General features: G+C 37.1%; 3 protein-coding genes across 5 annotated transcripts in view; all 3 read left to right on the forward strand.

The window, feature by feature from the left end:
* Window positions 1-6,521, forward strand: part of prkar2aa (protein kinase, cAMP-dependent, regulatory, type II, alpha A) — a 32,810-nt gene extending 26,289 nt beyond the window's left edge. Inside the window, exons 5-11 of one of the 2 annotated variants that reach the window (XM_051653173.1) lie at window positions 1,237-1,390; window positions 2,339-2,440; window positions 2,618-2,692; window positions 4,036-4,101; window positions 4,882-5,020; window positions 5,478-5,638; window positions 6,172-6,521. In XM_051653173.1, the coding sequence (XP_051509133.1) occupies window positions 1,237-1,390; window positions 2,339-2,440; window positions 2,618-2,692; window positions 4,036-4,101; window positions 4,882-5,020; window positions 5,478-5,602 (661 nt within the window). In that variant the 3' untranslated portion in view covers window positions 5,603-5,638; window positions 6,172-6,521. Of the gene's footprint in view, window positions 1-1,236; window positions 1,391-2,338; window positions 2,441-2,617; window positions 2,693-4,035; window positions 4,102-4,881; window positions 5,021-5,477; window positions 6,101-6,171 lie in introns of those variants that run through there. The other variant, XM_051653172.1, reaches the window with a different exon arrangement.
* A 3,062-nt stretch (window positions 6,522-9,583) lies between these two features.
* LOC127415082 (N-alpha-acetyltransferase 80) lies at window positions 9,584-16,693 on the forward strand. Its single transcript, XM_051653626.1, has 2 exons — window positions 9,584-9,642; window positions 15,657-16,693. Coding segments are annotated over exons 1-2 (750 nt in total). The 5' UTR covers window positions 9,584-9,640; the 3' UTR covers window positions 16,405-16,693.
* On the forward strand, window positions 13,468-25,240 carry hyal3 (hyaluronidase 3). 2 transcript variants are annotated; one of them, XM_051653624.1, is made up of 4 exons: window positions 13,492-14,166; window positions 19,892-20,829; window positions 22,929-23,018; window positions 24,535-25,240. In XM_051653624.1, exons 2-4 carry the CDS (start codon window positions 19,894-19,896, stop codon window positions 24,793-24,795), a joined length of 1,287 nt encoding a protein of 428 aa, XP_051509584.1. In that variant the 5' UTR covers window positions 13,492-14,166; window positions 19,892-19,893; the 3' UTR covers window positions 24,796-25,240. The 2 variants fall into 2 exon arrangements, with proteins under 2 accessions (XP_051509585.1, XP_051509584.1); XM_051653625.1 differs by lacking the exon at window positions 22,929-23,018 and having other exon boundaries at window positions 13,468-14,166.
* The last annotated feature ends 20 nt before the right edge of the window (window positions 25,241-25,260 follow it).

A 25,260-nucleotide genomic window follows, 5' to 3' on the forward strand; every position in this document is an offset into this window, starting at 1 on the left:
TCATGATTAGGGCTGCAACCAACAACTTTTTTCAGAATTGATTGATTGATTTACTCAATTGATTAATCATATGAAAAGGAAATGCATATTTGATATCCAGCATTAAATTGTAAATGCATCTTGTCTAATGGTCTTTTAAACTATTTACAAATCAAAGGCTAAAAAAACTAATCTAAATGTTTTTTGGTTTTTTTTATGCATAAAAGTTCTTAAATATAAATGTTACAGTAAAATGCGCAGATAGCTTTTCACACAAAAACAGTTTGAAAATAGCTGTGCAGTTCAAATATTATAAAATTAAGTATTTTTCCTGTAATGTAAAAAAAATAAAAAATAAAACATCGGTAATCTTATTAGTTTACATGCTTTGCATTTGAGCATATTGTTTTATATGGTTAAATTGGCTTAATTAAATGTCAACTGACAAATATTGCTTTTATCAAAATTAGTACTTTTATCAAAATTATATTGTGCTCTGTTTAGTGGGCAGACATGTAAACACGCTCTATGAAGGAAGTATCTGAATTTTAACAGGAACGGTTTTGAATTTATAAAATAGAGGTAAGAATACTGCAGTAAAATGTAATTCATGTCCTGGTGTAAAGCATCACAACCACATTGAACACCACTTGACACGGCAACCTTGCCACAAGAAACTACAGTATATGCTTGTGACCTTGAAGTGTTTAATATAAAGTGCTTCAATGCATGAACTTGTGTTGCACACTGTTTTTTCTGCTGCAGCTTGCTCTGTAGTCCACACTATTTTTCAAATGCGTTTTTCCAAATGAATACACTTTCACCACTATAAAATGATGTCACTAACGAAGGTTCTCTGTGCAAAAGCACACAGACCAAACTAATCAACAGTGACATTCTTTGTTAATTTGTCATCTTTGATTGATTTTAGTGATAGTTAATGCAGCCTTAATCGTGATCCGCCTTGTTTATTAAGCTTCATTACAGTATTTCAGTTAATCACTACCAGGCACAATACAAATATTGATCATAAAAGTTATTTTTGTAAGTAGTGTTTTAAAATGTAAGAACTGATTATGTTTTTCAGTACTACTCATTGTTCTTTAAACCATATTATTAATATTTCTCATATTAGATATCAATACCTAGGGGTCAGAATATCATTATAAAATTGTGATTTATAGAAGTGTTGTAACTATATCGCTACCACAGCCCTAACTGTGTGTATTTATAAAATGCGTATGTTTGTGTTTGCAGGGGTGTGTATGATATTGTGGTACAGAAGGATGGTGTGGGCTGCTGTGTGGGTCAGTATGATAATAAGGGCAGTTTTGGAGAATTAGCCCTCATGTATAACACTCCACGTGCTGCAACCATCATTGCTAAAGATGAGGGAGCCCTCTGGGGACTGGTGAGTGTGTAAGAGAGCAACTGACAGCCTACACTGTTGACTTGGTGCCAAACAACAACACCACCTTGTGGACATGTAGTTGAAACACTGAATGGTTGCAGCTTCACTTTCACAATGCTATGAAGACAAAATATTGAAATATCGATATATCATTATATTTTTCCTTGTGATATTGTATCGATATTATAATTTAAATTTTTTCACATTATGGTGATGTGAAACATTTTTCTGCCAAATCTATCTAGGAAATCAACAACAGTCCCTTAGAAGGTGCAGTTATCATGCTTTACAAATAATCACCCACCGTTACTAAAATATATTAAAATTTTACAGTAGTAACATTAACAGAGGTATTTAACAGAAACGTTAGTATCATATTGCTAACGTTTTAGGTGAAAACTATTATACTTTTTTTTGTATATTGAAACTGTGTTATATAAATAATGATTTTAAAGTTGTTAGGCTACTATTGTATTTATAAATACTATCATTTATTTTTAGAAAGACTAGCTACATTGACCTAACCACAGAAATAAGGAGCCATTATGGTCTTCTATGCTTATAGCTTTGCATTGTACTGTACATGGATATTAGGAAATAAACTCGCCTTGTTTTGTAAACTGGCACTTTTATATTAATTTAACAATGCATTTGGTGATTTGGTAACAGTTCTCTGAAATCCAATGAAGATGAATGAGAAACATTGAGTATCGCAATATATCGTAGTTTTGAATCACAATACACCAAAAATAAAGGATCGCATTAATATCATATCGTGACCTAAATATCGACATTACCTTGTGATTCCCACCCCTAGAAGTTACTGCTAGACTTTCATTTCACCCAGAACAAACATAGACACGGAAAATAAGTGTGACGGAAGCATAAATCCAAAAGGTATTCTGATATTCAGTCGTTTTTCAGCAGAAATATGTGTGTCTGTTTCAGGACCGGGCAACGTTCCGTAGACTCGTTTTGAAGAACAATGCGAAAAAGAGGAGGATGTACGAAATCTTCATAGAGTCTGTCCCACTACTCAAATCACTAGAGGTGAGAGCGAGAGAGATGGTGAAACATTTATTCATTTGCCAAATGTATGAAAAAGTATCAGGTTTGTAAAGCTAAAGCAAATGTTTTGCACTTTCAGGAGAGAATTTTTTTTTTTTTACATTCTTAAGCTGGTAATAAAATGATGAAATATTGACATTCTTTGTCTTTGTCTCTTAGCTGTCAGAGAGAATGAAGATTGTTGACGTCTTGGGCATAAAATCATTTCAGGATGGAGAGCGAATCATTATGCAGGTGAGCTGTATATTCATTTACATAGAGTGGCCCCCAAAAGTAGGACACTTAAAGGAATAGTTCACCCAAAAATTATAATTCTCTCATCATTTACTCACCATTATGGCTTCTCAAACTCGTATGAATTTCTTTATTCTGCGTAACACAAAAAAAAAAGACATTTTCATAGATGTATAATGTGTTTATATGCATACAATGCAAGTCAATGGGGTCCAAACTTCTAAGCTCCAAAAAGGACATAAAGCAGGCATAAAGGTAATCTGTATGACTCGAGTGACTTAATCCATGTCTTCTGAAGTGATATGATCGTTTTTGGGTGAGAATAGACCAAAATGTAACTCCTTTTCACTATAAATCTTGACATCAGCAGTCTCCTGATTTGAAGCTCGATTACACTTCCTTATGTGTGCACATGCGCAGAGTGCAAGAAACTCATACAAGTTTAAGATGGCATAAGGGTGAGTAAATGATGAAAGAATTATAATTTTTGGGTGATCTACTCCTTTAAAAATATGAGTGTTATTGCATTAGGTAACAAAATATCAAAGCAAGTGGGATTATTTTGAGGAAAGATAGCACAAGCACACTTTAAGCAAACATTTCACAAAACGAATTTTGTTAGGTTTTATGTATAAAGCACAAAATGTGTTATCGAAAATTACGTGTAAAAGGATTTGGATACTTGTCTATAGTAATATGTATATAACATGTGATGAATGACACCTGTGGTCACCTATGTGAAGTTGAACTGATTTACACCCATTAAAAATGAATTTGACACCAGTTGGTTAAAAGTAATGGCAAAAATGTTTATGAAAAGTGAAGTGAGATCTTAGAAAAGGTCTAGCATCATTTGATTGAAACTTGCCATTTGGTTTAATATCTTGTTATCTTTGTGTGGCTTTATACATTTAAGTTCCCAAATACCACATCTATATGTATACACCTTATTCATTGGGCCTTGATCATGAAATGCAAGCAGAACAAGTTTGAGTAAATTATTCTTGAAACCATTCTTACATAAACAATTCAATGCAACAATTTACGTAAGAACGGATTTATGAACGATTAACACAGAAATATGTTCTGCTCGTGTTTCATGAATAAGGCCCATTGTGTGTTAGTCAGGGGGTGGTGCAGGTGAGAGTTTTTATATGTTCTGTTCAGCTCTAAAACTCTCCTAGCAGCTAAAGAATGTCTTAAAGAACCAGAACACAGACACACACTCACATACAGCAGGTGTAATTATAGCGCTATAATAATAGAGCAAAGCTGAAGATCAGGGCTCTGACTGATGCTATTGTTTCATTAATCATTATTATGATGGGCTGTTGCATTGCCAGGGCGATAAGGCTGATTGCTTCTACATTGTGGAATCTGGAGAGGTGAAGATTATGATGAAGAGTAAAGTGAGTATCTTTCATCTTTTTTCCATCACTTTGTTATATTATCACTCTAAAGCATCTGTTGAAGTTCAGATTTTAAAGGTGAAGAGTGTACATTTTTTTTATGTTAAAACACCTAACAACTTAATATGCATAGAAAACTTTCAGTCATTTGTAGGTTGATTTCCCTAAAAAAGTGTAAACACTGTAGCTCTGAGTTATCAAAACATTGCTTTGTTTGTTTGAGCACTATAATAGTTTGTAAAAACGGCAAAATTAGTAAGAGTCATATGGCTGGGGGGCCTGGATAGCTCAGCGAGTAAAGACGCTGACTACCACCCCTGGAGACATGAGTTTGAATCCAGGGCGTGCTGAGTGACTCCAGCCTGGTGTCCTAAGTAACCAAATTGGCCCGGTTGCTAGGGAGGGTCACTTGGGGTAACCTCCTTGTGGTCGCTATAATGTGGTTCGCTCTCGGTGGGGTGCGTGGCGAGTTGTGCGTGGATGCCGCAGAGAATAGCGTCAAGCCTCCACACACGCTAGGTCTCCGCTGTAACGTGCTCAACAAGCCACATGATAAGATGCGCGGATTGACGGTCTCAGATGCGTAGGCAACTGAGATTCGTCCTCCGCCAACCGGATTGAGGCGAGTTACTACGCCACCATGAGGACTTGGTGTGCATTGGGAATTCCAAATTGGGGAAAAAAAGTAATATGGCTGTGTGACGCAAGTGGTGGAGAAAGTACACACTTTAATCTCCTTTAATTTTTTTAAAATCTTTGAAACCTGTGTTTCTGTCTCAGACGAAAGCAGACAGGCAGGATAACGCTGAGGTTGAGATTGCTCGCTGCAGTAGAGGGCAGTATTTTGGAGAACTTGCTCTTGTCACCAACAAACCACGAGCTGCTTCAGCCTACGCTATAGGGGACATCAAATGCTTGGGTAAGTGTATGTCTGACTTGTATATTTGTATTGGAAGGCCCCATGAAATCAAAAGAAGAGTTTTGTGTCTGTTAACTTTTAGATCATCTATAAGCTAGTGTCCACCAAAACATTGACAAAATTAACTTTTAGCAGATATATGCATTTGAAATGTTCAGTCTTTCTCTTCTGGGGAAAATGCCAAAATATTTATGATTCTGCTCTTCACAGATTTTTGTCCAAATAAGTAGCAAAACATAATTCATGGAAATGACATAACTAAAGCCTATTGGTTATTTATAAAACAAAAACAAAGACGAGACCTTTGTCCTGCATAAATGACCTGTTTCAATAGGAAATATGACGACAGGAAAAAAACTGCACTCATCAAGTGAAATCACAGGGTCTTGAAGTAAAATGTGTGGCAAGTGCAGGCAATAATGACATCACATGATTGATGTGTGTGTTTGTGTTTAAGTGATCGATGTACAAGCCTTTGAGCGTTTGCTGGGACCCTGTAAAGAGATCATGAAGAGGAACATTGCCCACTATGAAGAGCAGCTGGTGGCTCTGTTTGGATCCAGCATGGACCTTAGGGACTGAGACAGACTGGCCGTGCCTTACACACACACAACACAGGTTATACACACACAAAACATTTTGTAGACACACATTCCTTTTTATGTGCACTCACACTCCAGCCAACACACTAAATATATCTCACAATAAACACACACACACACACACTCACCTACTGTCATTTCGTCAGCTGCTCAGTATGAAGTAGAAGCATTACCAGCCCGAATGTTATGACCCTGAACCACCCACACCCTGGGGAGGACGTGCGGGCACACACACACATACATGTTTCACCAAAAATCCCCAGCCAAGGACCCATCCTTTTTCATGGTCACTTGCAATCACAACAAAGAAAAAAAAAGAGATAATAAAATCTATGTTTTAACAAGAAAAAAGTTGATATCTTTCAATAAAAAATTGCAAAAAATTAAGGTTTTAGAGCATTTTATGACAATGCAAAGCTTTGATAAAAACTTTTAAAAAATGTCCTTCCCTGATGTTGGTACATAAAAGTTTTCTCACTTAAACACCATGTTGTATTGATTTATGTATTACTATTATTATATTACTATTATATATAATTTTTGTTGAAGGTTGGCTCGCTGTTACACCACCCCCGAATTGGAGGATGCAAGGCAGAATCTAGTGCGGATTTTCCCTTTAGTCTTTCTGAATGAGTTGTCCTGAAAAATAAAGCAGACATTTTAGTAACCTGCTGGGACTCTTATGTTGTGAATGTTTGTGTGTGTGTGTGTGTGTGTGTGTATGTGTGGTGAAAGGTGTGGCCTGTAATTACTGGAACAGTGCCATGTAAATGTCAGGAATGGAGTGTTATTCTTTTTTCTTTAGGGTGTTAGTTGGGTATCACCGCTGAGGGTTGGCTAGTTTCTGCATTTACAGACTGTACTTTTAATAAACTTTGGATAAATCTGGGTGTCTGCATTTCTTTAAAAATAATTTGTTTTCTCTCTTTGGGGAGGGTGTGCTCATCTGAGTCACAATGAAGGAGTATTAATTGTGCAGCAATAAATCTAATTGAAAGGATTACTCAGTGCACTAAGTAAGTAGGGAGTAGTACTTTAAAACATCATTTAAATTATGCAACCAGTAGGGGGGTGTGAATATAGGAGTGGTTGTATTACTAATATTAGTGAGTACTTAAGGGATAGTTCACCCAATAATGAGACATCACTTATTACTTCACTCTCATGCATTCCCAGATGTGTATGACTTTCTTTCTTCTGCTGAACACAAAAGATTTTTAGAAGAATATCTCAGCTCTGTAGGTCCATACAATGCAAGTGAATGGTGATCAGGCCTTTGAAGCTCCAAAAAGCAGATAAAGTCAGCATAAAAGTAATCCATAAAACTCCAGTGGTTTAATCCATGTCTTCTGAAGCAATCCAGTTGGTTTTGGGTGAGAACAGACCAAAATATAACTCCATTTTCACTGTACATCTTGACAGCAGTTTCATTGGCGATCATGATTTCAAGATCAATTGATATATTAACCCAAAACTAACTGGATCGCTCATCTGTACAAACAATAGTATGCAAGTATAAACACCATGGGACCACACAGCCATCATACCGCTCAGGAAGGAGATACATTCTGTCTCCTAGAGATGAACGTAGTTTTGTGTGAAAAGTGCAAATCAATCCCAGAACAACAGCAAAGGACCTTGTGAAGATGCTGGAGGAAACAGGTAGACAAGTATCTATATCCACAGTAAAACGAGTTCTATATCGACATAACCTGTAAGGCTGCTCAGCAAGGAAGAAGCCACTGCTCCAAAACTGCCATAAAAAAAGCCAGACTACAGTTTGCAAGTGCACATGGGGACAAAGATCTTTCTTTTTGGAGAAATTTCCTCTGATCTGATGAAACAAAAATTTAACTGTTTGGCCATAATTACCATCGTTATGTTTGGAGGAAAAAGGGTGAGGCTTGCAAACTGAAGAAAACCATCCCAACCGTGAAGCATTGGGGTGGCAGTATCATGTTGTGGGGGTGCTTTGCTGCAGGAGGGACTGGTGCACTTCACAAAATAGATGGCATCTTGAGAAAGGACAATTATGTGGATATATTGAAGAAACATCTCAAGACATCAGCCAGGAAGTTAAATCTCTGTCACAAATGGGTCTTCCAAATGGACAATGACCCCAAGCATACCTCCAAAGTTGTGGCAAAATGGCTTAAGGACAACAAAGTCAAGGTATTGGAGTGGCCATCACAAAGTCCTGACCTCAATCTGGTTCTGAAAAAATATTTGTGGGCAGAACTGAAAAAGCGTGTGCGGCAAAGGAAGCCTATAAACCTGACTCAGTTACACCAGTTCTGTCTGCAGGAATGGACCAACATTTCAGCAACTTATTGTGAGAAACTTGTGGAAGGCTACCCAAAACTTTTGACCCAAGTTAAACAATTTAAAGGCAATGCTACCAAATACTAACAAAGTGCATGTCAGCTTCTGACCCACTGGGAATGTGATGAAAGTAATAAAAGATGAAATAAATCATTCTCTCTACTATTATATTTACATTTCACATTCTTAAAATAAAGTAGTGATCCAAACTGACCTAAGACAGGGATTAATGCCCATTTAGTAAAATCAAAAGCCCTGTCCCAATACCCACTCTTGCGGTCTTGGCCACTTGAGTGCTCGTGCACGCGACAGGAAGTAAGTGTTCAAGACCGTCCCATGTCTAAAACATGTCAAAGCTCAGTGCACTAAATCCACACTAGCGTGAATACCGCTTCGGAGCGGTCTTTCAGGCTAAGTGTATCCCAGAATTCATCACGATCAGGAGTCACACCCCGCCTACCCGAGCGATCGGTGTATTTTCGCCATGATGACGTCAAGGGAAGCTTATCAACATAAGTCATTTATTATAATCAGATAGTGAAACGTAAGTGAAGCATATATTTATTTTAGTATAAATGAATATATTCAACATTATGTAACGTGTTTGGGATGACTTAATAGCAGCATAATAATTACAAAGTATTATTTATGTATATATTTATATACCTCTTTGTTATCCTTCTCACTCAATAATCACATTATTTTGTTTGTTCTTGCCTAATACTGCTGGTGATTTTGGTCATTTATCAGCCAGTGTGGTATACAATATGTAGTATAGTAAATGTTTTAAAATTAAAAATGTATCAACTACTACCACAGGTTCTTTCTCATCTTTATGTATTTATAATATACATTTTAATGTTTTGTATTTGTTGAATGAAACCACATACTGATAAGTTGTGTAAAGCAGCCTTTGTCTTGAAATAAATGAAAAGCCAAAGCATATATTGTAAATGGTTTGTATTAGTAGCTATTAATGAATCACACAGGTTTATAGAATAAAGTTTTCATTTATTTTTTAAATTAAGTTTTATGCAGTGTATTGAAAAACAAAGTAGAAAGAAATTGCTTATATTTCATATTTTACAGCAATTATGGATGACGCAATTTTACAGTTAAACAGTTTTTATTGTGATAAGAATGGAAAGTCAAAATGAGTAAAAATTATTAACTTTTACAATTATTTTCACACAATAAAAACATTATAAACAAATGTACTTACATATTTTCTACAGCACAATACACTTCCAACAACCAGTATGTATATACCAGTGTATTCATAAATGAAAATATGGGTAAAATTTTCAGTTATTTATTATTTTAAGTAGGCTATAACAGTCAGCTGAGTGAAAATACAAAAACAGCTGTCACAACCAGCACCAACATCTGTAAGTCTACGAGTGTCCCAGCGTGCAATCAAAAGTCATCCACACACTCGCAGTCTTCAAGTCTACTTGCACAATAGCGGCCAAACACCGGAAATACGTAAGACAAGTGGGTAAGTAGGCAAGACCAAAACCGCAAATGGTGGTAGTGGTACAGGGCCAAAGAATCTCTGTTAAAACAAGAAAATGTCCAGTAGATGGCAGTACAAAGGGTTTCTATTTTTATTCTACTCTAAAATCTTACCAGAAGAAGAGAGAGTTTCAAAGACAGCTGCTTTATCTGCTGGGAGGGCGAAAAAAAGTTATCCAGCATGTAGGTATCAGAGATCAGATCATATAAATTAAATCAATGCATGATAAATAAAATGCACGTGTCTCTCCCAAGCAGCCGCTACACAACCGATCGCTATGTGCATTTGTTTTGTTTTTCCTGACCTTCTGGGTTGCTGAATAACCGGTCATGGTTTGCTCGTGAGTGTTGCTGCGTGGTGTTAATGTTATTTTGAAGCTGAAATTCTTGATAAATTGTTATTATAACATCACTATAGCAGATACGCTCTTGCCATATGTAGACATGTTGAATGAAGCTCTCTTCACTTCCTTTTAGAGAAGAGCGCCGCGACTTGTGGCAAATGAATGAATCAGGTCTGTGCTCAATGGAATCATTTTACTTGTACTGTTTGGTGTGGTTTTTTCGTGTGCATCACTATTACCCTGAATGAACCAAAGGCATCTTTAAGGTCCAGCTTAAGTAATTTACAGCAAAATTAAAATTCTGTCATCATTTACATACCCTCATGTTGTTCCAAACCGTATGGTTTCTTTCCTCCGTGAAATAAAGATGATGCTATGCCGAATGTTAGCCTCAGTTGCAATTCACTTTCTTTGGCTTTTTTTGTTTTATTTTTTCATATAATGATAGTGAATGGTGACTAGGGTTGCCAGTTTTGTACCAGCCAAATACGGGACATTCCAGCTCTACAGGCCGAAACATACTGTACATGAACAGATGTGAACGCTTGGCCATAGCATTCCCAATGCACAGTCCGGTTGAGTTACCGCCACTTGAGTTGAGTTACTGTGGTGGGAACAAACCTCTGTACTCAAGGGGGCGATAGAGATACCTTTAAACATCTGCGTCATTAAACTGGATGTTATTATTCATGTAAGTTGCTATAAATATTGTGACTTTATCTTACTTGCTCAGCAATATTCTCTGCGAACTGTTGCACTTCCATGACAATAGTTGACATGAAAGAGAAAACCCACCGTAGAAGCGGACAGTTCACACTAATCTCGCTTTAGCACACCTCGCTTTAGCATGCGTAGTTGCGTTAAGTTATGAATTGCGGTCTGACACGTTTCAGAACGCAACAGATGTGTAAAATCGAGGTTGCGTTGCAAGATGCATCTGTGTTCACATACTTGTGTAGAGTATGTTTCGGCCCTAATCACGGGACTTTTATTTTCTTTTTTTTTCAGTGGGGCTCATGTGCGAGACGATGCTCATCGTCATACCTTATTCGGTGTGAATGGCCCCTGGCTACGCTTAAAATGAAAACTGCTTTAATACAAAGACCAGGAAGAATCATATTTATATCAATCTTCACTTTTAAATAACTACTATTTGTCAAAAGAACGAAGCTGTAATCAACAAACCGGCTTTCAGTTTAAAAATGGGGTCATAAGTTTATAGACAGTATATGGCTGTGTTAAAAATAGTAAATAGGGCCAAAATAACTAAAAACATTAATTGGCCTTCCCACTGTCTTAGTGCAAGTTTTAGTAGGCTATAATTTTAAGCAACCATGCATTATAATGGATTTTTTTAATGGGAGAGGAAAAAGCTTATGAAAGTGTTGCAGTGTTCTGCTTCTGACAGAAAACGTGCGCTATTGTCATTAGCAGACAGCGTGATTGTCATCTTTTCCCAAGCCACTTCTGTCAAGTGTGGCGTCAGTGTAACGTTTAAAAGCCTATATCTCACACAACTTATGTGAAGTGTTTCAGATCCATTTCTCTAAGTTTCTCAGCAGTTTGGGAGTGACACGCTAAAATACAGGACAAACGGCGTTCCGGATGGATTTCATACAGAACTAAATTTTGTTCCCTTAAATATGGGACGATTCCATATTATATGGAACGGTTGGCAAATCTAATGGTGACTGAGATTAACATTCTGCTTAACATCTCTTTTTGTGTTCCACGGAGGAAAGTTGGTTGGAACTGCATGGGGTGTGTAAATTTTGAAATTTCAAAAAAATTATTTTTGGGTGAACTATTACTGTAATAAATTTGAAAGTGGAAGTGCTGAATGAGCTTCATATTGGTCTAACAATCAACTGACTCTCTGCATGTTAAATTGCAGTTTCCAGAACAGACTTACCTAGCCTTTTCAAGATTTGTATCCATTAGTGCCCGACCGATATACTGATATTAGCCTTTCGATATATCAGTATCGACGTATATGTTTACCGATATGCGCAGATAAGAAAACTTTTTTCAGAACATATAATGCATAAAACAATGCTTTAGAATTGGTGTCATAACATAGTTTGTCCAGCAGAGCGCGCTCCGACTCCATTGTTTACAGAGCTGAACTGACGGTGGCTCAGCAGACAGGGCAGAGTTCAGCGGTGCGGAGTTGAGTGGTGTCTTTTGAAATTGCTAACTAGATTGTGAAATACATAATGGAAAGTTAATAAACAATGACCCCATAATTTTCCCTTTTCAGTATAACTAATATAACGTTAACCTTGTCCCTGACAACCATGTCACTCATGTCTGTTTGCTGTTAGACAGCTATAGTTTATCAGTTCAGTCAGTAATGTAGCAGATTGAAAGGTAAACATCAGAGCATCTTTTTGCAGCTCATCAGACAACGGTGCACTGGTGGATTGTGTCTGTTCAGTGTTGATTTCACACTATGTTGTTACCTAGTTGGTTTAACGCAATGCTGGTCCATCTTTTACTCTCCGTGACGACGAGCTTATAGCTAACTAGCTAACCACGTAGCTACTTTCATTGCTTTTCAGCTGAGTGGAAGCTAATGTGTAAACATGTATTCACCAAACTGTTTTGTTCAGGATTCACAGTTTGTTACCCCCTTCAACTGAACAATTCCAGTCGTTGCATTTATAAAATATAATATTTAAAAGTCTGGTTTTCCAGACATTAAAATAGGATATGTAATAAAAGTAGATTTGATCAATAGTGTATTCGCCCTGTGTAAATAACAATATATAGGAACTGTATCTAAAATAAATGAGGGGTGATAAATAAATACTAATACAACAGGCTGGAAAAATAGACATTTATTCATTTTAATATCATATATATATTTTGAATGTGTTGAAACTTGACACCGGGTGACGCACCCTGAAAACTGCACCGTTAGAACGGTTTCATGCTGAAGAGCCACTTAAAAGTAAATTTGTTTCTCTCTCTCTCGTAAATGTAAACAAGTGTAAATGCCAACACCATCATATATGTCGAAAGGACTGAAGCCTGTTAACCAAAACATGAGCTCATTGATGTCGAGTCTGCTTTTTTTATTCCATCAGTTACTCCTGGTTGTAGGCTTCCGTAAATATTTAGTTTATATGTAGGGTTACGTCCTACATAAATGTAATGGTGCAATGCTCAAATATTTAGTAGTGCATACATTTTGACTTCGTGCCCATTTACGCCACAACTAGGCTAAGTTGTAACCTACGTATAGCTGGTGCAACCGGCCCCTGATATTTTAGCTATTTGTTTCATTTTTATTTATTCTTTATTTAAATGGTCAGCATTTGACTGATACTAAACATACAGTACTGATGTTTATTTTATTTTATTTATTCTTTATTTTAATGGTCAGCATTTGACTGATACTAAACATACAGTACTGATGTTTATTTTATTTTATTTTATTTATTCTTTATTTTAATGGTCAGCATTTGACTGATACTAAACATACATTACTGATGTTTATTTTATTTTATTTTATTTATTCTTTATTTTAATGGTCAGCATTTGACTGATACTAAACATACAGTACTGATGTTTATTTTATTTTATTTTATTTTATTTTATTTATTCTTTATTTTAATGGTCAGCATTTGACTGATACTAAACAGTAATACTGATTTTTATTTAGCTATTTATTGTATTTTTATTTATTCTTTATTTTAATGGTCAGCAACTGACTGATACTGAACATACAGTACTGATGTTTATTAAGCTATCTATTGTATTTTTATTTATTCTTTATTTTCTCAGTGTTCATTTCTAGAATTTGTTAACAATGTATAATAATAATGTCCAATATTCTTTGATAAAAATATTTAAGAAAGCAGCCTTCTGAGTACCTTTGCATAGTCATATCAGTGCACAATCCAGATAGAAAAGGTCTGTTTTCTTTCCAGCTCAAAAATTTGCTATATCGGCCACCATATCGGTAATCTGTGAATTTTCCCCCTCTAAAATCGGTATCGGTCTCAAAAATCCCATATTGTTCGGGCTCTAGTCTCCATATTAGGGCCTGCAAACAACATTATAGCACAACCTCTCTAAAGCCCACACACTTCATCAGCATTTCACACTTGCTAAAGACACAAAAAAAGCTGTTGAAAGCCGTCTTGTTTAATTACTGATCTGGAACCAGCTTCTCCCCACAAAAACAATTTGTAACAAATACAAGAGAACTGGCTGAACTGATTCCATATATGTGTTAAATAGAACTTTTTCATCATCCCTCTACTTTGGTCTCTTGTTTCCTGATTTTAACGCTCAGCTGCATGAGAGCCAGTTTTGAAATGGTTAACTGGCAGTTCGGTCTGTCTGAATTCTGCAGGTGAGGCTGGTTATTTTATTCACAATTATAATATTACAAACTCTACAGTTTAACACTGTATGTAACTTTGGCAGTTTTGTGTGTGGTTTTTTATTTTTATTTCAATGAAAGTGGATGTTTATGTTGGCATGCCACATTTGGGTTTTTAACCTTTTCCTGAAGGTCTCAAAAAGTTCTTATACACTTTGTTAGTCCAGGGATGGTTCTCTCCCCCAAAAATGTTCGTATTCCAGGGACTTATCTGTGTTTCAGTGAAATCATCCTGTTCATTTAAGACAAAAATCATGTCATTTAATCTTCATATGTTTGGTTCCATTTATAACTAATGTGTCTGAACTGGTTTTTAAATGATGTTGTGTTGTCTGTTCTGGGGTTTAATATTTCTTATATGTATATTATTTACTAGATTAAAGTTAACTTTAGAATAAAGCCAAGATGTAAAACAGGAGTCACATATTCAGACAAACCCAACAGCCACAAACACAGACCACAGCTTCCTCTGCTTTTAACTTTTGCAGATAAGAAAATGTGTTAGTTTTAAATAATATTTAAATGCGTTGTTGCCTACTCATGAAATGTTGCCATAGTTCTTAATTGTGTTTGTTATAAATTAAAGTGTTAGTTCGTTAGTTTAACATTCTGACATCATTTACTTCACCCTCATAACGTTCCAAACCCGTATGACTTCCTTTTTTCCATGGATAACGAGAATTTCAATTCACAATTAAAGTGAATAGGGAAATACAGTGAAATGAGTTTGGAACAACATGAGGGTAAGTAAATGATGACAGAATTTTCATTTTTGGGTGAACTATCCCTTTAATTTAATTACTCGAAATGCCTTAAACTGAGAATCCATTTCCTTTTTATCAAGCTTGCATTTGCATGACCTGTGGCCATTGTGGTGATGGTAACTGAAGTGTTGAGTGTTGAAAATAACTGCCAACTGTTGCGAGAAGGATATAGCTGCAGGCTGAGCTCCTTAAAGGGGCAAGAGCTCCAAACCATCAGCAAAAATGTACAGAGCCCCTACACTAACCCTAACCGTGTGGAAGTGTGTCGCCCCATTTTGGAGTTGGTCCAACCCCCTTCTAGAGTAACTCCACCCCTACTGGAGTTATCCCACGCTCTTTTGGAGTTTCCACCCCCGTTTGGAGATCTCCGTGCTGCAGCCATAGCCTACTTGACTATTGCAGCAAGTCACAAAAAATGAGTGTCATGTTGGAAATAAGTAATTTTAAGATACTGAGTGAAGAGAACAGCTTTAAACACCATTTCTACTCTGGTCTGAGCTGTGGGGGGATGGACTTCATGCATGTTTTAACACATTATCAGAACTTTATCATACTTATTAATTGTATACTTAAAGCATAATGAAAGAAGAAAGTTAAGCTGCTAATACTGTTTTCCAATAACTCCTGGTTTCTACTCAAAGCTAGACTCACTGACATTTACTTCTGAGTTGACCCCTGCCCTTGGCGTGTGTGCAGGTGCGATGTCAACTGCGCAGTTGTTCGAATCGAACCTCTTCATGAGCGCTGGGACTTAGTGGAGGCGTGTGCGGAACTACTGAACACCCAGTGGCAACGCAGTATGGGGGCGCGAATGCACTCCCTCCATCAATCGGGCCACAACTATCCCGTGTGTCTCCTCCTATTGAATGGGGAGAGGCGGAGTCAAGATGAGAAGTTAATAGGCCACGCCCGCTTATCCCGCGTACTGGGAAACCGTAGTCTGTTTGTAGAGTCTGTCGTGGTGTGTAGCACGCTGCGAGGGAAGGGCTATGGGCGTATCTTGATGGAGGGTGTAGAGCGATATGCAAAGACACGGGGCTGCACCCGATTGTGCCTAACCACCCATGATAAGCAACACTTCTATGCCCATCTGGGTTTTGTGCTGTCCAAACCTGTCCAGAGTGTTGGTACGCTGGCTTCCTTCATGTCTGTGGAGGTGCTGCACAAGTTCTGTAGGACTGCGGAGAATGAGGAAGAGAGGAAGAGCGATGCTGCTAAATTATCTTCAAAGTCAATAAACAATACTACACAGTCTGCACCTTCCCCGATTCTGCCTCCACCTCCACCCCCTCCTCCTCCTCCTCCTCCTCTATCTGGCTCTGTTCCTCCACCACCTCCACCTCCTGCTCCTTTGTCTTGGACTCCAGTTACTCAGACTCTGGAGCAAACACCATACACAGACAACAGAGGGCTGCCTATCTTCTGGATGCACAAGGACATCTGAGACAAATATATAAACACTTTCAATCCATACTTATTCAGGGATACACAAATGCTGTGTTTACTGTATCATGTAAATCTGTTTGAACTTTGGTGACTTAAAACTCTGTGACAATCTCAATGTGCCTTAATACCAAAGATTTACTTTGTGTTTTAACTGCTATTTATGTAAAGTTTTTTATTGTAAAATCAGTTGAAGGTTGACAAATTTCTCTGAACCAGATATCTCTGCTGGCATTTTGACACCTGCCTCAGTTTAAATGGCTATCTCAAAATAAAACCTTTCTAATATTTTTGGAAGTGTTGTTCTTGTTTTTAAGAAGGATCAGATATGAGGTTGAGCAGTGATGACTTGTAGCTGGGTTTTATCCACATAGTTTTATTCCAATTTTGAGATATCACTTAAAAAATGCTGGATGGAAACACCAAGATGTGAACAAATATACTTATAAAAAACTTGTATGCTCGCTTAAGGTAGATCATTTTTGATCACATAAACTACAATGGAAACACATTTAGCAAATATATTCCTATAAAATTTATATAGGAACAGTGTTGGGTGTATCCGGTTACAAAGTAATTAGTTATCAAATTACATTTTAGTAAATAAAATTAGTGTAACACATTACATTTTAAATTCTTGTAATCAGATTACAGTTACTGACTTTCAATCAATTACTTTTAAGTACATTATTTGCGCTAGAGTAATATGTATAATTCATTTAAAATACACTGCCTGGCCAAAAACAAAGTTGCATACTCTAATATTTTGCTGTACAGCCTTTAGCTCTGATTACGGCACACATTCATAGTGGCATTGTTTCAACAACCTTATGCAACATCACAACATTTATTTCTGTCCAGAGTTGCATTAATATTTGGCCGAGATCTTGTATTGATGACAGTAGAGTTGAATCACACCGTAAAGTCTTCTCCAGCACATCCTAAAGACTTTCAGTGGGTTATGGTCAGGACTCTGTGGTGGCCAATTCATGTGTGAAAATGATTCCTCATGCTCCCAGAACCACTCTTTCACAATTTGAGCCTGATGAATCTTGGCATTGTCATCCTGGAATATGCCTGTACTGTGAGGGAAGAAAAAAATTAATTGATGGAATAACCTGGTCATTCAGTACATTCAGGTAGTCAACTGACTTTGACCAATTGAAGCAACCCCAGATCATAACACTGCCTCCAGAGGCTTGTATAGTGGGCACTATGCATGACGGGTGCATTGCTTCATGTGCTTCCCTTCTTACCCTGACACGCCCATCGCTTGGGAATAAGGTACATCTGGACTCATCAGGCCACATGACCTTTTTCCATTGCTCCATAGTCCAATCTTTATGCTCCCTAGCAAATTGAAGTCGCTTTTTCCAATTAGCCTCACTAACAAGTGGCTTTCTTGTGGCCACACAGCTGTTTAGTCCCAATCCTGTAAGTTCTTATCGCACTGTGCGTGTGGAAATGCTCTTACTTTCACTATTACACGTAACCGTGAGTTCTGCTGTTGATTTTTTACGATGTGACTTCACAAAGCATTTTAGTGATCTCCGATCACAGTCATTCAAGATTTTTTTCCAACCACATTACTTCCAACGCATTATAAAAACCTAGAAGGACAGTGGTGAACCGTCAGCTAACCCTAACCCACCACTGTCCTAATAGGTTTTAATAATGTGTTGGACAGTTAACCAATTCCAGTGATTTCAGCCATCTCCTTAGTTGTTTTTTTTAACTGCATCAGTAAGGGTTAAAAGAATTGTTGCCAGCTGAAACATAATAATCACTGCAATTATGATCCAATCATAGGCTCTTAAGTACAGTATCTGCTTATTTAAATCCAAACTGTGACCTTTTTTTGGCCAGGCAGTGTATGAATTTATATGTACGTCTGTTAGCATTTCTGTGACAGTTGAAGGATATGTGACAATGAATGAGGAGACAATATAGACATTTTGAATTTAAGCAGAGAACCAAAAACGTTTTTAGGAAAAGGGATTTAGAAAGTAGCTTAAAAGTAAAATAATTAGTAATGTGATCACATTTAGATGTCATGAAGTAATCAGTAATGTACTCTGATTATTTTTAGAAAAGTAATTTGTAGTGGATTACTTATTTTGAGTAAATTACCCAGCACTTTATAGGAATATAGTTGCGCATCAAAAAAGTAACGTGACTTTGCCTCAACAAGCCATGTGAATACATAATGCATTCAGAGAATATTATCGCATATAGCATCTCTAATGTTGCTCTGGTTTTTCTCAAATGCCGGACACAAAGCCTGTCATTAAAATGAATGTATATTGACTGTTACGTCCCAGAACTGTCTGACATGCTTTTGCTTCCAGGCTACCAAACATGAAGTTTGTCAGAGCATTTTATCTGCTTGCTCTAACCCGCAAATAATTTATTACATTTAATAAAAGAGCCACAGTGGCTTTACAAAAACATGACTCACGGACAGGCCACAGAACTCTTCATATACCCTCAGAATTGGAAAGCTTGTTATTCAAGTTTTTTACTCCATCCCCCACCCTTGCATGTTCATTTATTAAATATTTTGACTTGATCATGGTTTCAGCTATAATATTGTAGAATTCTCAACTCAAAAAAGGGGATTTGGGGATTTCCCCCAAAAAAGAAAATGCAAAAAATGTCAGCAGGTTCCGTCTGGGCCTGCTCATAGGAGATTTACATTGTGTCCATAGTGTCCTTATTTCTTGTTCATTAGTTTTTATGGCACTACACTTTGGTGAAAACAAGCTAAACAAATTCCAAGCTGGTCTCATAGAATCATCTTACTATACTTACAAAAATTATTTTTACATGGCACGTTGCACATATTGCAGCAATTTTTCTGGTGAAAGGAACACTAGAGACACTAAAACAATGATTTTTATTCCCTTTAACACAAATTATGAGTAAATGGCAGATTATTATTTCATAAACACATACCTTTCCTGTTCCTCACAATTATATTTTATTACATCAAAACACTTACTATTGTTCATACATTGATACATTTTAACGTTTGCATTACATAACCAACTACATTCATAAACTGTAGCTCAATTGATACAGTAGTACATTTGCGATGCAAAGTCCTGAGTTGAAAGTGAGACAAAAGTGTCATAGTAGTACCACAAAATGACAGTTGCTTTTTATGTCACTGTCGGTAAGGTTTAGGTTTAGGGTAGGAAGGTAGGTTTTGTTGATTTAAAACTTGATAAAGCATTAACCTTAAAAACCTCATCTGTTTGGGAGAACTTGCTTTTTGCGCCATTCAGTGTAACGTTTCACTTTGGAACGTGTTAGGAGCCACGCAATTTCAACAATAATAGGTTATTGCCACAGTCATGTCATTTTCATGAGATCACCAATTCAGAAATTAAAAACTTTAATTAAGCCTGAATCTAGATTATTGCTGCAGGGTATGTTTCTGTCCTGATATTATTGACACTAAATCTGTCTGTGTATGTATTTCATAGGCATGCTTTTTGGATACTTTATACCCCATCCCATCCTCACCTTAGCCCTGTCAGTCATTTTGCCCCCCAGCTACCCATCTCAAAATATAGTGAAGGGGGTGGAGTCTGTTTTGGGGCAGAAAAGCTTTTCAGTGATCTGGAATATGCCTACAGCTCGGTGTCAGCGTCGATATGGAGTCTCCTTGCCCTTGCGCCAGTACAACATTATACATAACTCAGAGCAGAGGTTTCTCGGTCAGAATATCAACATATTCTATCACCGCCGTCTGGGCCTCTACCCCTATATCAACCGTCAAGGGTCGAAGGTCAATGGTGGACTGCCTCAACATGGAAACCTGAAGGCTCATCTTTTATTGGCAGAGGCACAGATCAATGATGTCTTGCAGCAGACATTCAGTGGATTAGCTGTGATAGATTGGGAGGCGTGGCAACCCACATGGATGTGGAACTTCGGGACAAGAATGGTATATCGGAAACTTTCTAAGCAGTTGGTTAGGTGGGAACATCCAGAGATGCTGGAGAAGGAAGTGAAATTAAAGGCGAAGGAAGAGTTTGAATCAGCAGCAAGAGATTTTATGGGAGAAACTCTTCGCCTTGGAGTTCATCTTTGTCCTAAGGGATTATGGGGGTTTTATGGGTTTCCCAGTTGCTTTAACAACAATGTCCAGGGAAAGAGTGGCTACACAGGGCAGTGCCATAATGGCACAGAGAAGTTGAATGACAAACTGGCAGTGCTATGGCAACAGTCCACTGCCCTGTATCCGAGCATTTATGTGTGGCGTAAGCTGGCTGGACACACTCATGTTCAACTCATGGTGAGACACCGTATACTAGAGGCCCTCCGAGTGGCATCCCAACACTCATCTGGCACTGCAGCACTCCCTGTTTTCCCTTATGCCCGAGTGGCATTCACACACACCTTGATGTTCTTGAATCAGGTACTTTCACATGCACTCAGCTGTTCCTAAAAAAAAAAGTACCCAAACATACACATCTTGCAGCATACAAGCTATGAAACCATCACTTTTGGTATTGCTCATTCTTAGCAGAGGTCGATCAATATTGGATATTGCCGATACCGATAACTAAGATGGAGGAAAAAGCTGATAACTGATTAATTGTCTGATAGTTTTTAAAATCGATTTATTGAAAGTCTTTCCTTATTGGGATGGGCACCAACAAAGAAGCTACAAGAGTCTAAATTGAATTAAATCCCAGATGCAGTTTATTGTACATCCAAAATCCCAATGATAACCAGAAACAAATGAAGATTTGGAGCATAACGTGGGACTGTTATTTATAAACAAGCCCGAAATACACAATGGACTTTTATTTTGAAATGTCTGTGCTCCCTGCTGCTTACACAAATACAAAAGGGAAACATAATATACACTTTTACAATCATCCTCAATGTGTCACAATAAAAACTATAAGATAAACATTGTCATATAATAAATACTGTATGAGCAAGAATCCATCAACAGTAGATAATCGGCGATCCAGTTATACAGTATCATTTAAAAACTGATATTTTCCTTTTCTTGTGACACTGTAATACAAACCTTTAATGGGATAGTTCACCCAAAAATTCTCTCATCATTTACTCTCTTTCATGCCATCCCAGATGTGTATGACTTTCTTTCTTCTCTATAACACATACGAAGATTTTTAGAAGAATATATCAGCTCTGTAGATCCATACAATGCAAGTGAATGGTGACCAGACCTTTCAAGCTCCAAAAATCACATAAAGGCAGCATAAAAGTAATCCATATGACTCCAGTTGTTAAATCTATGTCTTCAGAAGCGATATGATAGGTGTGGGTGAGAAACAGATCAATATTTAATTCCTTTTTACTATAAATCTCCACTTTCACATTCTGAAAGTGAAGGTGGAGATTTATAGTAAAAGAAAAGGATTGAAATATTGATCTGTTTCTTACCCAAAGTGATTGGATCGCTCCTGAATATATTAAACCACTGGAGTCTTGTGGATTACCTTTATGCTGCCTTTAAGTGATTTTTGGAGCTTGAAATGTTTGGTCACCATTCAATTGCATCGTATGGATCTACAGAGATGAGATATTCTTCTAAAAATATTTGTATGTGTTGTGCAGAAGAAAGAAAGTCATACACATCTGGGATGGCATGAGGGTGAGTAAATGATGAGAGAATTTTCATTTTTGGGTGAAATATCCCTTTAACTATTAAACTTCAGCACATACTATAACTCGTCCTGCATTGCATGTGCTACTGACATAAATTATATCTCAAAGTTTGGATTGTTGAGGAGATACTGTATGTGCTATTACTTACTTAAGCAAACAGACTTATGATTTTTGCCTGACCGACCTTAAAACAAGCAACAAAAAAAAAAAGAAGAAAAAAATATCCTGACTTGCATAGAAGGAGCCATATCTAGGGACCAGAACATCATTACTTGTCCTTTTGATTTGGACCAGTAAGCAACCACATAGCAATGCACAAAAAACACCCAGAACACTTTACCAACAGCATCGTGGTGGCAGTTTTTTTTTACATGAAGAAGCACCACTCACATTTTTGTCAGAAAATGTAAAAATCTAGTTTTTGATGTGTTTATAATTTATGTTCTTGGATAGACTCTTACTTACCCGAGCACTTTGCAAGAAGATGCATATAATGGGAACACGGAACATAGAATTGTATTGCTAGATACTGTACATTGAGTATAAAGATAAAAAGCCACAAAACACAATATGACCACACTCTGAATGCAGTTATTGTGCCCCTGTTACTCTTTTGCGGTCCTATAATTTGACCACTTCCACATGCTGTCTCACATTGTGAAGATCAGAATTTGATGTTTCATGTTTGCTCTGAGCTCCAGTCTTATCATGCATTAATGGATTTATCTCTCCAGCCAAGAATAGATATGCCCACTCAGAAACCTAGCTAAAACCAAACCATTCCCTCTCAGACAGTTGGTCCTTACTGAAAGTGTTTATTTGGGCTAATCAGAGAGTAGTTTCTGAATGTATGTGTGTTGGTCTTTGCAGACGGATTTGGAGCACACACTAGGTGAGAGTGCTGCTTTAGGTGCAGCTGGAGTTGTGTTGTGGGGTGAGCTGAGTTTCGCCAAATCCAAGGTCAGTGTCTGTGTGTGCGAGAAGTTATGGACTGGCCTTGCCTGTGTGTTACCCAAAAGCATTAAAGGGATAGTTCACCCAAAAATTGTAATTCTGTCATCAATTACTTTTATGAGATAATGCTGGTTCAATTACATATTGTTGATTACCACAAAATATAATTTCACCTGGTCCCTCATTTTCTTTAAAAAAAGAAGCAAAAATCGAGGTTATAGTGAGGCACTTACAATGGAGGTGAATGGGGCCAATTTTTGGAGGGTTTAAAAGCAGAAACGTGAAGCTTATAATTTTATAAAAGCACTTACATTAATTCTTCTGATAAAACTTGTGTATTATTTGAGCTGTAACGTCATTTAAATGAGATTTTACAGTCGTTTTAGGGTTTTAAGTCGTCATGGCAACAAAGTTGTAAAATTGTATATAACTTTACACAGAAAAGGTTCGTACGTGATTTTATCACACTAAAATCATGTTAATACATTGTTTACATCTTGTGGCTTTAGTTTTAATACAGTGAGTATTTTAACGTTTACAAATTGTGAGGAAAATGTGGGACTAGTCAAAATTATTTTTGTGGTACTCAACATTATGCCACAAATGCTGTCAATTGAGCTTAACTTGTATTGAACCTGGAACCTGGTGTGCCATGACATCTTTCAGCCACCAGATCGGCTATATGACGGAGGGGCTTATCTTTCCACTTAAGTAAAATTATACGGTGGGCCAGGAGAGACGCAAATGCTAGAGAATCTGATGACAAGCATACCTCCTCTGGAGCAACTCCATAAATAGCAGAAATGGGATTTGGGTTAATATTTTGATCATATATCTGTGAAAAAGTTTCAAATATAGAGGACCAAAAAGGAGCTATAGAATGACATGAAAAAAACATGTGATATAGATTAGCAGGGGCACTAGGGCATCTTTGGCAGGTCAGATCTGTGTCAGGGTATAATCCAGGGGCATAGATTCTGGGGGAAGTAATCCCCCCAATAATCAAAACAAGCATGGGTAAATGCTTCACATTGCATGTCTTGGGATGTCATATTCTTTGACAATGTTCAGAAGGTCAGAAACATATTTTAATCCCTTCCAAGAACACAGATGATACGCTAAATCCAGCAGAGCAGGCAATGTGGACTATGGAAATGATAGAAATTGTTTGCTTGTGGCCATAATGTGATCTAAATTGCGACCATGGTCCATATCCTAAGAGAGCACCAAACAATAGAGTTGTTGGAGCGGTGCATCCTACTTAGAGGCAAGTGAGCACAAATCAGGGATGCCAGAGCTATTGGTTCTCATGAATGTTGTTCCATAGTGGATCAAGAGTGAGTAAATAATGACAGTATTTTTATTTTTGGGTGAACTTTCCTTTTAATTTCTACTCAATTCAGATGCTGTCAGGTTAGTACAAAAACTGAAAATGCATTACAGGCCATATAAGATACAGTACATGCTTTACAACTCCTTGCTTGACAGCTGTTGTGATAATAATGTTTCTCTATTTCTTCAGCGGCAGTGTACGTTCTTGCGTGAGTACGTCACCTCAGTATTAGGGGAGTATGCTGCTGCTCTGCAGGCTGGTGTGAGGCACTGCAGTGAGAAAATTTGTAACTCCCAAGGACGCTGTGCTCGACGGGACCCTCACTCGGGTCACATGATCCCTCTATATGACTCCTATGAAGCTGACCATCTCAATGACATAAGATCAAATTTCAAGTGTGTGTGTTATGAAGGATGGAGTGGAGAGCAGTGCGAGAAAACAAGTACCTGAGAACAGAGGTGTCCGAAATGTGTGTTTCTGTTGTTTTTATTTCTCTTTTTATTATGAAACAAACTGGTAACACTACACAATAAGTTTCCATTTGTTAACAATAGTTAACATGAACTAACAATCAACAATACTTTTACAGCATTTATTAATCTTGGTTAATGATAATTTCAACATAGTAATACATTTTTAAAATCAGTTGTATATGTTAACATTATTTAATGCATTATGAACTAACATTAACAAAGATTAATAAATGCTGTAAAAATATATTTTTCATTGTTAGTTCATGATACCTAATGCATTAACTAATGTTAACAAATGGAAAGTGTTACCAGCACACTGACTAAAATTGTTTCTGATTCAACCAAGAATGACCAAATAAATGTTAAAAGTCCTGTAACCAGAATGCAAGCACTTTTTCATTTATAAATCATTTCACTCTTTATTTATTGTAAATATTCATTT

This window comes from Myxocyprinus asiaticus, chromosome 24 (genome assembly GCF_019703515.2).
Source record: "Myxocyprinus asiaticus isolate MX2 ecotype Aquarium Trade chromosome 24, UBuf_Myxa_2, whole genome shotgun sequence".
NCBI classification, from domain to species: Eukaryota; Metazoa; Chordata; class Actinopteri; order Cypriniformes; family Catostomidae; genus Myxocyprinus; species Myxocyprinus asiaticus.